The sequence below is a fragment of the Sciurus carolinensis genome, chromosome 3 (assembly GCF_902686445.1).
Source record: "Sciurus carolinensis chromosome 3, mSciCar1.2, whole genome shotgun sequence".
Taxonomy (NCBI): domain Eukaryota; kingdom Metazoa; phylum Chordata; class Mammalia; order Rodentia; family Sciuridae; genus Sciurus; species Sciurus carolinensis.
The window spans coordinates 14888021-14901528 of record NC_062215.1 but is presented as its reverse complement, the minus strand read 5'-3'; the positions used below and the strand labels follow the sequence as shown (position 1 = coordinate 14901528).

The window sequence follows — 13508 nt, the reverse complement described above, 5'->3', positions numbered from 1 at the left end:
TGGCGAGCCCTCCCTCCTCTGGGCAAGCCCGGCCTCCACACGGGAGGACGAACCAGGGATCAGATGCGAAGCTCAGAGCCAGACCCTCCCCATTCTTTACGCGCCTGGTGCTAACACCGGGAGGAGCAAGGCGCTGGCCTCCGGAGTGGTCCGGACAGCGGGGGCCTCCTAGAACTGGAGGGCGGAAGGCCCAAGGGCCCTGGCGACCGCCTACTAACCCCAGCCCCAGAGTAGCCCGCTGGGAACCGCGCCAGCCCGCGCGTCTGCGGAGCCTTCGATGACTGATGGGAGGTGGGAATATGGGCGGGGCCTCACACCCGAGCTGTGATTGGAGCAGCCCACACCTCCCGGGAAGAGATGGAGAGAGCGCCAGCTAGAGATGCGCAGCGACTGGGGCTCTCAGCCTTCTCCGTATTGGCTAGCAGCACGGGAAACCGGCTATGTTTTCATGATTGGCAGGCGCCAGCCATCCCTCGGAAACCGACTTCGCTTTGCTATTGGCATCCTGAGGGAGGAGGCGGGATTAGTTATTCGTGTGGTGCTGTTGATTAGCTGGCGGCTGAGAGAGTTTAGGGTGTTGGGAGAGAACCGGGGAGGGGGCAGCGGGGGCAGCTGACTTCCTCCTCGTTATTGGCTGGTGAAGTGAGTAGAGGCGGTGCGAAGGTCCAGCAGCTGCCTGGGATTGGAGGGTGCTGGCGTGAGTGACAGTCAGGGGGGCGAGCTGCGCGACCAGCGGTTTGTTTTTCGGAGCGTTCCTGAGGTGGAGAACAGTGGCCGGACCGAACGACTGCCGGACGGAGGGACTGGTGGGCGGGCGGGCCGAGCGGCGCCGCCGAGGCCGGGCTGGGCCGAGCCCGGGAGCGCCCGGGATGTAGCGGGCCACCCTGCCCATGCCACAGCGCCCGGCTGCGGGCGGAGCCGGAGCCGGAGCCTGGGGAGGCGGCGGGGGCCCCGAGCGCAGCCCGCGGCCCCTGTGCGGAGCCAGGCCCGCTGCCGTCCCCGCCGCCCGGGCCCCCGGCATGCAGCCTCTGCTGCGGAGGTGACACTCCTGGGCTCGAGCCGCCGCCGCCATCGCCACCATGGGTGAGTGTCGCCACCGCCCCGGCCTGTGCCCGCGCTGCTCGCGACGCCCCGCCCCGGTTGGAGGGGAGGAGAACCCTGGGCCGCCGCCTGACAGGCATGGACCGCCCGCCCGGCCCCGGGCTGCGGACCGTCGGCCCCCCGCCCACCCGCTTGCGGCTCCGGGCCGGGCTTATGGCTCCGTGGCTGCCCCGCCGACCAAGCCTACTAGGCAGCCCTTTTTCCCGGCGACTCGGAGGACGCATCCCCAGGAGGCGGCGGCGGCGGTGGGACCCAGGGCCAGTGCTCAGCTGGGCTGCGGGCTCCAGCCCCAGCGAGCCGGCTCGCGAGCCCGAGGGCGGGGGAGCGAGAGCTCAGTGTGAGGCCCGGGCTGGAGGCTGGTGCAGGCCCAGCTGCTGTTGTGTCTTTTCCTTGATTTGCTTTTTTTTCCTGCCTGTGTCATTTCCTTCCCTTTGCTCACATAGGCCAGCCTGTGAGTTCCCGGGGCTTGCTCTCGAGTCCTGGTGCGCGCCCCAGCGCAGGGGGAAGGGCGTGCGAGGATCGGCTGCGAAGTGATTAAACTCGAATCTCTGTTATCAACAGCGTGGTTGAGAAATGCGTGCTCACGCAGATTGCAGACGTTTAGGAATGGTAGGGTGCTGCAGGTTATAGTCCATCCGCTGCGTTTTGAAAAATTCAGTTGTGGTATTTTACATCTATTTTATCTTGTGGTATCCCTGAAATTATGTAACTTTTGAAAGAAACATTTGCTACAGAAAAAATTCTAGGAAATCATTTCCTTTTTGTCAATATTTGCAGTTTCAGCTGTGACTGTGTAATCTAAGAAAAGCTGATAATGTCTTCCACACTCAGCACTTGAACTAAATTAGATTTCATATCCTTTTTGGTACTCTACAAATGACCATTGGACTAGATTAAGGAACAGGCGGAACAGGCAGTGTGATACTATTGTCCCCATTCACAAGAATTATTAAAAGGGTGAACTTGGTGCAAAAAAGGATCCTTTGCAAAACCATTCATTGCTTCTCCGCAGTGCCCCATGTGAAGAAGGAATGTTAATGTTTGCTTTACCCTAATAATAAGGTCAAGTCATTTTTGTAGGAGGTTAACATGTGTGCTGTGTCACATTGGTTAGATATTCATTTGTGACCCATCTCCACACACTGTCTTTGAATGAATTGCCTTGTTCTGTTTCATGCTGTCCCTCTTACAGTAGAGGAAGGGTTTATTCATTTGCTGGACTTCTTGTTTCCTTCTCATTCTGTTCTTCAGAAGTTCTTTCTCCTAGGAAAGGTCTCCCATGAGACTTAAGGAACCCAATAAGGCCTGGTGTTCAAATATATAATCCCACAAACATTTTTTTGAACACTTAATATAAATGAGGCACAGAATTCTTTTTGTCCTCTCAAGCCTTTTAACATTTATAGAATTTGAACTAATCTTTGAATAGAATTATGAACCTGTATTGTAATAGTCTTCTATTAAGTCTTTGCTCTTCTCTTATGGGGCAGCATAAAGTCCAAAAGCGATTGTGAAAAACTTGAGGGTGTCCACACTTTGCAAAACCAGTAAGACTGTCCAGATATGAGGTCTACTACTCATTATCTAAAATAGATATATGAACCTGTTTTCACATATCAAGACTTTTTCAAAAAGTTTTAAGTCTGTGAGTATGGAGAAAGTGATGGGGAGCAAAGGAACTATATAGGTAGGTTCAGAGTCCCAAAGATAAAGGACGAGGAACTTTTAAGTTGTCCCCTTATCAGTTACACTTAGAAACTGAGACAGTGAAGAGGGGAATTAACTTGCCTGGTGGCAGCAATATGTTAGATAAGCAATTTAAAAAGGTCTGCCGTGGCTCTTTCTCCTCTTGCCATTCCCTACTTCTTTCTTTTCTGTAGATGATCTTAACACACTGTTAGAAGTAGTATTGAGTTCTCCAGACACAGGGTTCTTTCATTTGCTTTGTGTAGAGCTCAGCAAGGTTATATGAATACATAGACACACAGTCTCTCTGAAATACTAGTTTTATTTTGGTGATGTAAACAATGAAAACTCATCCCCAGTTTAGTTTGCTTTGGTTGCCGTAGTTCTAAATAAACTTAACCAGAAAGCAAGAGACCCTGGGTTCAATCCCCAGCACCAAATAAATGAAGTAATTTGGTGAAAAAGAAACATACATCCCTTAATATTTTAGTTAAACGGGTTAAACTCCATCCCAGTGAAGAAAGGACTAAAATGAATTTGAATACCCTGCCCTTCAGGTTCTTTTGTTAATAGTCATATTTTCCTGAGTTGTTCTATGCCCCAGACTCAAGCCTGTTTGACAACTTGGATTGTTAATAAAAACAGGTCAGATTTTATATTGGTTATTAGTTCCAGTAAATTTCTAGTGGAAACTATACTTTGTAAACAATAGGAAATATTCTTGTGACTTTGATACCACACTTTATAACTATTAAGAAAAAAGTGGGATTGACCGGTTGGTTTTTTCTTGGTAACTGTAGAATTCCCTCCTAGTTTTAGTAATTGTAGTGGCAAATGCTGTTTATAATACCTGAGACTAATTCACTAGTGTTTATTTGATGTTTTTATAAATGTAATCTGAAACTTAGTGGGATATATTACTGAAAAACATGTAACGACTTGGAAATGTTAAGGAAACTATAGTGAACTAAGTACAGGATTAAAGATGGTCTGGTTCTGGTTGACAACTTGATTTGATGTCAGAATCATTGTGATTTACAGAGAGAGGTCTGTGCCTCTAGGGTTCTAAGGCTGCTGGGAGGCTCTTTGGAAAGACCAAATTCAGTTCAGTTTGGCTAGAATCTGATCACCTGTGTAGACTCAGAATGGTTAGTAACTTTTTTTTTTTAAATATATTTATTAGTTGTCAATGGACCTTTATTTTATATGTGGTGCTGAGGATTGAACCCAGTGCCTCACACATGCTGGACAAGTACTCTACCACTGAACCACAACCCCAGCCCAGTTAGTAACTTTTGATTGAAACTTGAATTACAGCCAGGCTTAGTGATGTGTGCCCGTAATCCCAGTGACTTGGGAGTCTGAGGCAATTTAGCGAGAGGCTATCTCAATATTTTAAAAAAAAAAAAAAAAAAAAAAAAGCTGGGCATGTGGCTCAATGATGAAGTGCCCCTGGGTTCAATCCATAGTACCAGAAAGAAAGAAAGAAAACCTCGATTTGCAGTTTCACATAATTATGTTATAACTTGATTTCTGATATTTTTTTAAAAATGACAGTTGGATTTTAAAACTGAATTTTAAGCATTTGTAAATCCATTAAGTACTACTTTGGTGAACACACAGATGATAAGAATCAATTCTGATTCTTTGTAAGCTATCCATTTATTTTTTTGCCCATTTGTCAAGTATTTCCTATGTTCCAGGTGTAGTATTAAGCCCTGTATCTGCATTATTCTGCTCAAGAAGTTAGTTAGATTAGGTGAACCAGAAGCATAAACAAATACAGGTTGAATGTTAGTTTTTTTTAAACTCCAAAATACTTGGGCTCAGAAGTATTTGAAATTTCAGAGGTTTTGGATTTGGGAGTATTTGCATGGCATTCCTAACTCATTTCAGATTTTGGATTAGGGATGGTTAACCAGTAAGTGCAACAAGAAAAGTATAGGTACTTTGTCAAAAGTGTGTAAAGATTTATAAGAAAGAGAGCTCAATTCTGTAATTTAGGGGTTAATGCACATAATCCTATAGCCTCTAGTTTTTTCAGATATTAAAACATAAAGGTATTACTTCTTATGAGGAAGCAGTGGTTTTCTTTGTAATATGTATTTAAAATTTTGAACTGTAAATTAATGTCAGATGCCTGTTATATCCTAGAAACAGAAAAATAAACACCAGAATTTGACTTTGAGATCTAGCAAAGGTTCAACTATGTTATTGAAGGAGAAAAATTTGTGAACTGAGGATGTGAACTTTTTGCACATACTTGTTATAAAATGATGTTTGCTTGGGTATGAACAGGGTGGAGGCATTGGAAGTATGTGAAATGTCATGAAGAGAAAGAGTAAAATTTGACTCAGGGACATTCTGAAGCATAGGCTCTCCTGGGTGAGCAGTGTGATCAGACAATCTGGCAGAGCTGGGTAGAGCCTTGGCAAGATGAAGAAATAACATCATTAGTTAAGTGAAAACAAAGATAAAAATATTACTTTGGAGATTCGTATATATGGAAAAAAAGAGAGTGTGTGGCATAGTAATCAGACATCTTGCCAGATGACAATGTTTATTGGAGGACACTGCTTCTGGCCACTTTTCTGGGTTTTTAGCCAGAGAAACTCTTATATGGGAAATGTCTTAAGACCCTTCTTTTAGATAGAAGGAATATCTCAGTCTGGAAGGATGACTTCCTGCTGGAGCTAAAGAGAGAAGGGTGTGTTGTTTGGCAGCCCCCATGCCCTAGGTCCAGGTTTTGGAAACAAAAAAGTACATGCCGCTGGGGAATTATGGATACCTATCTGCTTAAAACTAAGAGTTTCCACTTTTTAAGCCTGAACTCTGATTCTTGTTTTATAGATGCCTTCTTTTATATTTTCTGTGAACACTCTTCCCTTTCCCTTCTTATGTTCCACCTTCCTCTTCCCCCTTCCCACCTCTCTTCCAATTTTTTTTTTTTGCGGAACTGGGGATTGAACCCAGGGCCTTGTGCTTGCGAGGCAAGCACTCTACCAACTGGGCTATCTCCCCAGCCCTCCTCCATTTTTTTGGAGGTTGGATACTGGGGATTTAATTTGGGGCCTCACACTTGCTAGCAAGTGCTCTACCACTGCTCTGCACCCCCCACCCTTTTTTTATTTTACTTTGAGACAAGGGTCTTGCTAAGCTGCCCAAGCTAGTCTCAAATTTGTGATCTTCCTGCCTCAGCCTCCTGAGTTGCTGGGGTTATAGGCATGTGGTTGACGGTGTCTTGAATTTAACATTTATGTGTGTGTGTGTGTGTGTGTGTGTGTGTGTGTGTGTGTGTTTTAAACTGTGCTGGGCAAACCCTCTACTGAGCTACATCCCCAGCCTTGGTCCATGTTTTTTATAAACTCATATTTTTGTATGGTGTTTATTCTTTTACCCCTTGAATTGAAATGCCTTGAAGAAACTTTTAAAGCTTTGTAATGGGGCTGGGTCATAGCTCAACAGTAAAGCACTTGCCCTGTTTCATGAAGCCCTGGGTTCGATCCCTAGTGCCCTAAAAGCAAACAAAAGAATAAAACTTTCTAATGTATAAAACATGATAAGTGTTTAGTAAATGGTTATTGTTAATGATTAAGAAATTTTCAGGATTAAATTTAAGTGCTAAGGTAGATTAAGTGGCCTCCAGTCTTTTTCCACTGACCTTTTCCTATTGATGATAATAATACCCAGCATTTTTTTAGCATTACTAAATGTTAGGTACCATGAGAAGTAATTTGTAAGTTAATTTGTTCTTTCTTCCTTCCTTTCTTTTTAATTTTCACAACAAATCTTTGAAATAAAGCTTTTATTATCCCCATTTTGCAGATGGGGAAATTGAAGTTTAGGGAGAGTAAGTTTTGTTTGTTTAGGAATACCACACTGAAGGGGTGCAAATAATTCAGTTAAAATTGCTATCAAGGAAGAAATGCCTAAAAAAGCCACTTGATTTGCTTCCTGTCTCTATCCATGTCCTCAGTTTGAAGTATCAGTTGAAGAACTTGTTTGCTTTTAGTAACTTTGACACAAAATCAGATTCTGTAACCTTGTTCTCTTGTGTCAGTCAAGTGATAGTGTCAAATCATTCCTAAGTGTGTTCTCAGTGCTTAAAACTACCAAACAAGTTTATCTATTAAGCATTATTGGGAATTGGTTAGCTTAACTTCCTGGAGACAGAATTTGTTAACCTGATAAGCCAACTCTTATAATAGCATCATCTGATACAGAATTAGAAATAATTCTGCCAGTCATACTTGTGGATTTGACTCAAATAAGTGTGTGTGCTTTATTCACATCCCTGTTTATTCAATATCAGAGTTTAGACAACTGAAATTCTCCCCCACCTCCTCTTTTTTGTGTGTGTGCCGGAGATCAAAACCTGGGCCTTATGTGTAATGGGTAAGCATTTTACCACCGAGGTACACCCTCAGCCCTATTTTCTAGTTTTAAAATCTTGGTTGTAAGGCTAAAAAACAAAACAAAAAAACAAGGTAGTCCCCCCACTACCCCTACCGCTGAGCTATATCCTCAACCCTAAGTTCTCTTTCTCTAAGGAGTATATAAGAAATTGCTAGAAAATATAACATAGTGATGGGACTTAATGTGCTTTAATTTTGACTAATGTCTTTTTGGAGATAACTACTTCCCATTTGTTGTCTCCTCTGAATGCTTTCCCTACTATAACTTTGTCGCCTTGTACAAACTTTTGTGTATGTTTTGAAGTAGAATCATAGGGAAGCTACTTTTCTGGTGTTTTTCTTGCAAGTTTTAAGTCTAATTTTACTTTTCTGGACAGACAAAAACCCCTATATAGGCACCTTTGTCCTTCCTTTCCTTTACCTCCTTTGAGGTGTGGCCGGCATCTGAGTAGAGTAGTCTAGGAAGAAGGGAGAGGCAACTAGTATGGGAGAAGAAACTGGAATCATGCTGTTCTTTCCTTTCCATTGGGGTATTAGAATATTTCCAAGGGACAAAGATAAAGGGCAGAAGATAGGCACTCTCTTTGGGAGGAGTCTTTTGCACTTGCTTCTTTAAAAGGTGTATCCCAAGTCCCTGAGTGACTCACTTGTCACCAAAGCTTGTGAGTGTATGTAACAACTCATCCCTCATATTTCCTTCCAGATCAACAGATTTATTTATTTTCAACCTCTAAATGTTATTTGAATGAACAGAGACCTCTTGAAGAACCTGGGAGAATTTAGCAAAACTTGGAATTGGGCTGATTGGGGTCCTGCGTTTGCTCAGTTTTCAGTATATGAGAACTCTAGTACTTTATGCTATTTCAAGGAAAGGAGATTGAAAGTAATGCCAGTAAGGTAGAGACAATGCATTGCTTGGTCGGGTAAGAAAAACAATAGAACTGCCCTTTGACTTTCCTATAGGAAGCAGAAGGGCTGTAAACTTTGTAGAGCTGGAGGCGAGGGCGGGGGGCATTCAAAGGCAAGGCTTGTAAAACAACTCTGTTCCAAGTATCTGAGGTCCTTGTTTCGTACCTTTTAAGATTTGCTGTCCTACATGTGATGCTTTAAGAATAGGTCTGGGACTGACCATGTCCCATAATCTGCTCTCTCTCTGAATTTATCTTTTCATTATCATTAATATCCTATTACATTGTACTGTGTTGTTCTGCACTCCAACTTTTTTTTCTTTTTTTGCGGTACTGAGAATTGAACTCAGGGGCACTCTACCACTGAGATAGATCCCCTGCCCTTTTTATTTTTTATTTTGAATCAGGATCTCATTAGCCCAGGCTGGCATTGAGCTTACTATCCTCCTGTGTCAGCCTTCTGAGTTGCTGGGGTTACAGGTATGTACCACCATGCCTTGGTTACAACTTTCATCTGTTTTTCCTGTTGAGTTTTTCTAATACTGGACAAATTACTCTTTTTCAGTACCTCCTTTAGTTGCAATCAGTTGGTAAATATTGTCAGACATCTGACTGAAGTGCTTTTAAAAATTCATTAAAATTCAAATTGTCATAATCTGACCTTAGTTATCTACTTTAGGGAGGCATCCACTGCAGTGATTGTTCTTACTGGGTCTGTCATTTTAACTGGGCAGAACCCCCTAAGTATTAGTTGTATAATTTTGTGGAACTCCTTTGCTGGTCTCTGTTTAAGTCCCTTAGCCTGTGTGTTCTTTTTCATTGCAGATGAACAGGAGGCATTGGATTCAATCATGAAGGATCTGGTGGCCCTCCAGATGAGCCGACGTCCCCGCGTGTCTGGATATGAGACCATGAAGAACAAGGACATGGGTCATCCAAATAGGCAGGTATGTGTGGCCCTAATAGAGCTTAACTAGATTTGTTAGGGAGGGATTTTCCAATTGGAAATATATGATAAGTTAAGGCTACTCTACTAACAGGCTTGAATCTGTTGGTTCTTTCCTTTCACAGTCTGTTGAATGGTAAATGATGTATATCAACCAGGTATGAGTCTATGACTTGGAGACCCAAAGCCTTGTGCATAGCATTTCATTTACAAAGAATGAAAATAATTCCTTCACTTGTTATAGTAAGAGTATTCATACATTTTTTTTCCTTTACTGATTATTTGGCAATTATTCAGATTTATGCTTCCTAACTCAGATGGATTTTAAAGTATACTTTCAAGTATGTACTCAGCAAAAATTAATTAATTTTGGCATTAGCTTGGGTAAAATATAACTAGGAAAGGAAATTTTTTTATTAAAATGCTACATATCTACTTGGGAGGCTGAGGCAGGAAGATGACAAGTTCAAGGCTAGCCTCTGCAACTTAGCAAGACTGTGTTTCAAAATAAAAAAGGACTAAGGATTTAGCATGGTGGTAGAGCACCCCTGGGTTCAATCCTCAGTACCACAGAAATAAAAATTTTTTTAATTTAAAAATGCCACATAATATATTCTAAAGGCAACAATGAATGATTTTGTTGTTATTATTTATAGTTATTTCCCATTATTGACTCATAATATATAGTTAAAAGTATCTGTTTAATTGAGAGACATGTGCTTCTTTAGGAAAACATCTCCTATTTTTATTAACCTTTAAACCTGTGTGCTCTTGGGAATCTTCTCACCTCTAGTGTCATTTATTGCTCTGTTTCCTGGGTACTTTGGCCTGCAGAGAAGAGTGATTGGCTGGGGAGCTTCCCTCTCTAGTAGGTATCGCCAGTGCTGTATCTGACAGTTTTGCACATTTGATGAAAATTTGTCCATGAGATCCTTTCTCTCATGAGCTAACCTCTTCTCACATTTGCATCTTATCTACCAGTACTTCCGAAGTATCCTTGGTTCCTAGAGAAAGCATAAGGCTCTAGAATTTTTTCTGTCTGTGGTCTTTGAGATAGAGCCTCCTAGAGTAAGTATTTCCTGCCTTTAGGAATTCTAGGGGGCCCCTGGGGATGGAGAGGATTCTTTTTGTTCCATGTTATAATGGAAAGATTTAGTTTAGAAAGCTGCTTTTATTGTAATTATCTTGTGCAACTGGGCTAGGAACAGATTAGGATCCATTCTTCTAATATTTTCATACATTAGTCTGTCTAAGTATGGGTTCTCCCTTGTTGTAACTTATTTACATTCAAAGCCACTTTTGCAAGGAGCATTTTACCAGAATTGAGTTCCCTCCCCCAGGCTTGAGCCTAATGACCTCACTTTCCTTCCTGTCTTCCTATGTGGAGTATGCCTGCGAACACTGCTCCAGTTAACTGATCTTTCTCCAAACTGGACTGTTAGCCTGGATATCAGTTAGTGGGTGAAAAGGGGAAGCTGTTTTGAGTTGTAAGACCCAAAGGGACTGTCTGAGAAAAACAGTAGTGGAGTAGTCCCCGATAGTTCCTTAACAGGAATTACGTTTTAGGAATCCTTCTGCTTAGAGCCTAAAAGCTATTATGAAAGAAGTCCTGATTTTTTTCCTGTGCCTGCTGTTATGTTATTAGTCAAATCAGTGGTTGTGAAGGTTGTATAAAGAATTGACTTTTTTTTCGAAATTAATCCTCACGGGGTACTGGCTCTTTGAACCTACAAGTTACTTGAATAATGTCACAATTTTATCTGTTACATGGAGGATACAAATCATTAACCTCAGTTTTTTGTTTTTAAAGAAAAAACACAACAGCAGCAGCTCAGCTCTTCTGAACAGCCCCACAGTAACAACAAGTTCGTGTGCAGGGGCCAGTGAGAAAAAGACATTTTTGGTAAGGACCTATGTTAACTGTTAAAGATGAAATGTGCTTTTAAATTTGCTATGCATTCTAGAATAGTGGAATTCATTTCCCAGACAAGTTGTTTCATTGAATTTGTAGGGACCACCATTTACTCATGATCCGTGTTCTGTACCTCTAATCATTCCTCACAATACTCGTAAACAGCCTCTCAGTGCTGTCTAATAAACTTCCTGTGATGACAGGAATGCTCCATATTTGTGCTGTCTAATATGGTAGCCAATAGCCACATGTGTCTGTTGAGCAATTGAGGAACCAGATTTTAAATTTTATTTACTTTTTTTGTGTGTGTGGTGTGCTGGGTGTTGAACCCAGGGCCTTGTGCTTGCGAGGCAAGCACTCTACCAACTGAGCTATATCTCCAGCCCTCTAAATTTTACTTACCTTTAATTAAGTTAAATACATATGACTGGTGACTATCGGAGAGTATAACCTTATATACCATATAAAGTATTGTTATTCAAAAAGAAATTAAGTCTATGCTTAGAGATACATAGAGATTCATTGGTGCCTCCATACTTCTACACAGGTCATGAGTTTCTACAAATTATTATAAACTCATCAATGGGAATCCTATCTAAGATTCTGTTGTTGGGGGAATGTGAAGCTCAAAGTTTTAGGCAATATTGGGTAAAAAGGCAATGAAAGTGTCAAGATGGCTTTTCCCCTGAAGTCAAGGTTATAGAATGATCTCTTCTGGGAAGCCTAGCAGGTTTCACCAGGAGAGGTATTCTTCAGCAAAAATCTTGAAAGCAGAAAGAGAATGCATTTATAGATGAAAGAAGGTGAGATGGGAGTATGGCGAACACATAGGGGAGAAGTGTTTACAGTTTATAATTTAGTGTAATAAAAGCACCTGGAAAGTTGACATGGGACTTTACAATTTATAGAGTAAATTAATGTTTGTTGTTGTTGTTGTTAGCTTAGGCCTAGGATAGGATGAAATAACTTCTTTCATTACAAATTCTTCACCAGAAGGTCCATGCTTAGGAAGAAAGAGGAATGAAAGATCGGAACCTAATTTAAATGGCTAAGAGATGCCAAACTGAGCTAAGAAATGTCAAATTGGGCTAAAGATTCAAATTACGGAGTTGCAGTTGAAGGTAACCAAGTGTTTTGGCTAGTTGGAAAGGTTTTTATTCATGGGTGGAATGGTGTTGGCAGAAGCAAAAAGCTCTTCAGTGTGCAAATGGCAGTGCTGGCTACAAGGCCAAGTTGAGACGGGCACAGCCTCAGGGGGCTCAAGCTCCACATAGCAAAGAAAAGCAGAGGAGGTGGGTTCATTGATAGAATTGTTTGGTGGCTGAGGCTGGATGAACTGGGAAACCTAACTCAACATGTCTGATTGGCAGGACTTAAGACATCCTCTTCTTTTAAGTAAACAGGGTTGATAATTAATTGAAAGGGAGAATGCATCTGGGAACAAGTAAACATTCTGAGCAGCTATGAAAGTATTATGGGCAACGAGATGCTCAGCCATGAACTAGAAGACTGGATCTGTGTTCTGTGTATTCTCTGTACATTTGGTCTCTGGAAACCTACAGCATGGTTAGAGCTGACTGAATATTTTAGGTGTAAGGCACATCAGAGGTGTGACTGGGGCCTGTGGATGGTTTTGCAGGCCATGATGTACAAAATTCCCTCAGCTGTCATCCACTCACAGTGTTTATCAGTGGGTACTAGCTTTCTGTAAGGCTGACAGCTCCCTGTAGTAAAGAGAGCACTGGCCTAGAAGTTATAGAATTGTTTGTTTGTTAATCATCTGTTAACAAGGGATTTCATAATTTACCGAGTATTTTCCACAATGATAGTTAACGTGTGTAATATTTTAAGATTTATAGAGCTTTTACATAAAGGTAATTGAGTAGAATCAGGTAGCAAACCCAGATCTTCTGACTCTTAGTTACATTAATTTTACCAAATGTAAGTCATATAATCTTTCTGAATCTCAGTTTTTCCTTCTGAAATGTGTAGACATAATATCATATTTACCTAATAAGGTTGTAGGTAAGATCATGAAAATATATTTTGTACATTGTAAAACAAATGTATAAATGTGAAGTTGTAGTGATTATATCACTTCTATTCTAGCTTTGTAGGTGTGAATTTTGGAAACAATTTCTAACCACAACTATATGTACTGTTTTGGAGTTAAAAGGCCTAAGTTTTTCCACCTTTATGGAACTGTCATTTCCAACTATCTGATTGATGATCTTCTGCAAACTTCTGGATCTAGTCTAATTTTGGAAAACTCCAGTAAAGGAAGAAATAGAATCTTTATTTCCACTATTCTGATTTCCCTTGAATCTTATCAAGATGGTAGTAAATGCTTGACCAGAGCCCACAGTCTGTATCTGACTCTCCAGACAGTCCACTAGTGGGTCCTTCTGAATGGAAAAACTGCTTTCCTTGTGGCAGACATCAGCAGGGCAGGCCCTTGGCTTTCTGTTCTAGAGGAAGAGTATCACAGGAGCTGTTCTCCTAGCGGGTGGATGATTTCGAGCAGACTGCCTTTTGCTTTT

General features: G+C 41.6%; 1 protein-coding gene across 3 annotated transcripts in view; it reads left to right on the top strand.

Moving 5' to 3' along the window:
• Window positions 1–711: 711 nt before the first annotated feature.
• Map3k3 (mitogen-activated protein kinase kinase kinase 3) overlaps window positions 712–13508 on the top strand; it is a 64536-nt gene continuing 51739 nt past the window's right edge. Inside the window, exons 1-3 of one of the 3 annotated variants that reach the window (XM_047544117.1) lie at window positions 713–1083; window positions 8936–9057; window positions 10867–10959. In XM_047544117.1, the coding sequence (XP_047400073.1) occupies window positions 1080–1083; window positions 8936–9057; window positions 10867–10959 (219 nt within the window). In that variant the 5' untranslated portion in view covers window positions 713–1079. Of the gene's footprint in view, window positions 1084–8935; window positions 9058–10866; window positions 10960–13508 lie in introns of those variants that run through there. The other 2 variants (XM_047544118.1, XM_047544120.1) reach the window with 2 other exon arrangements.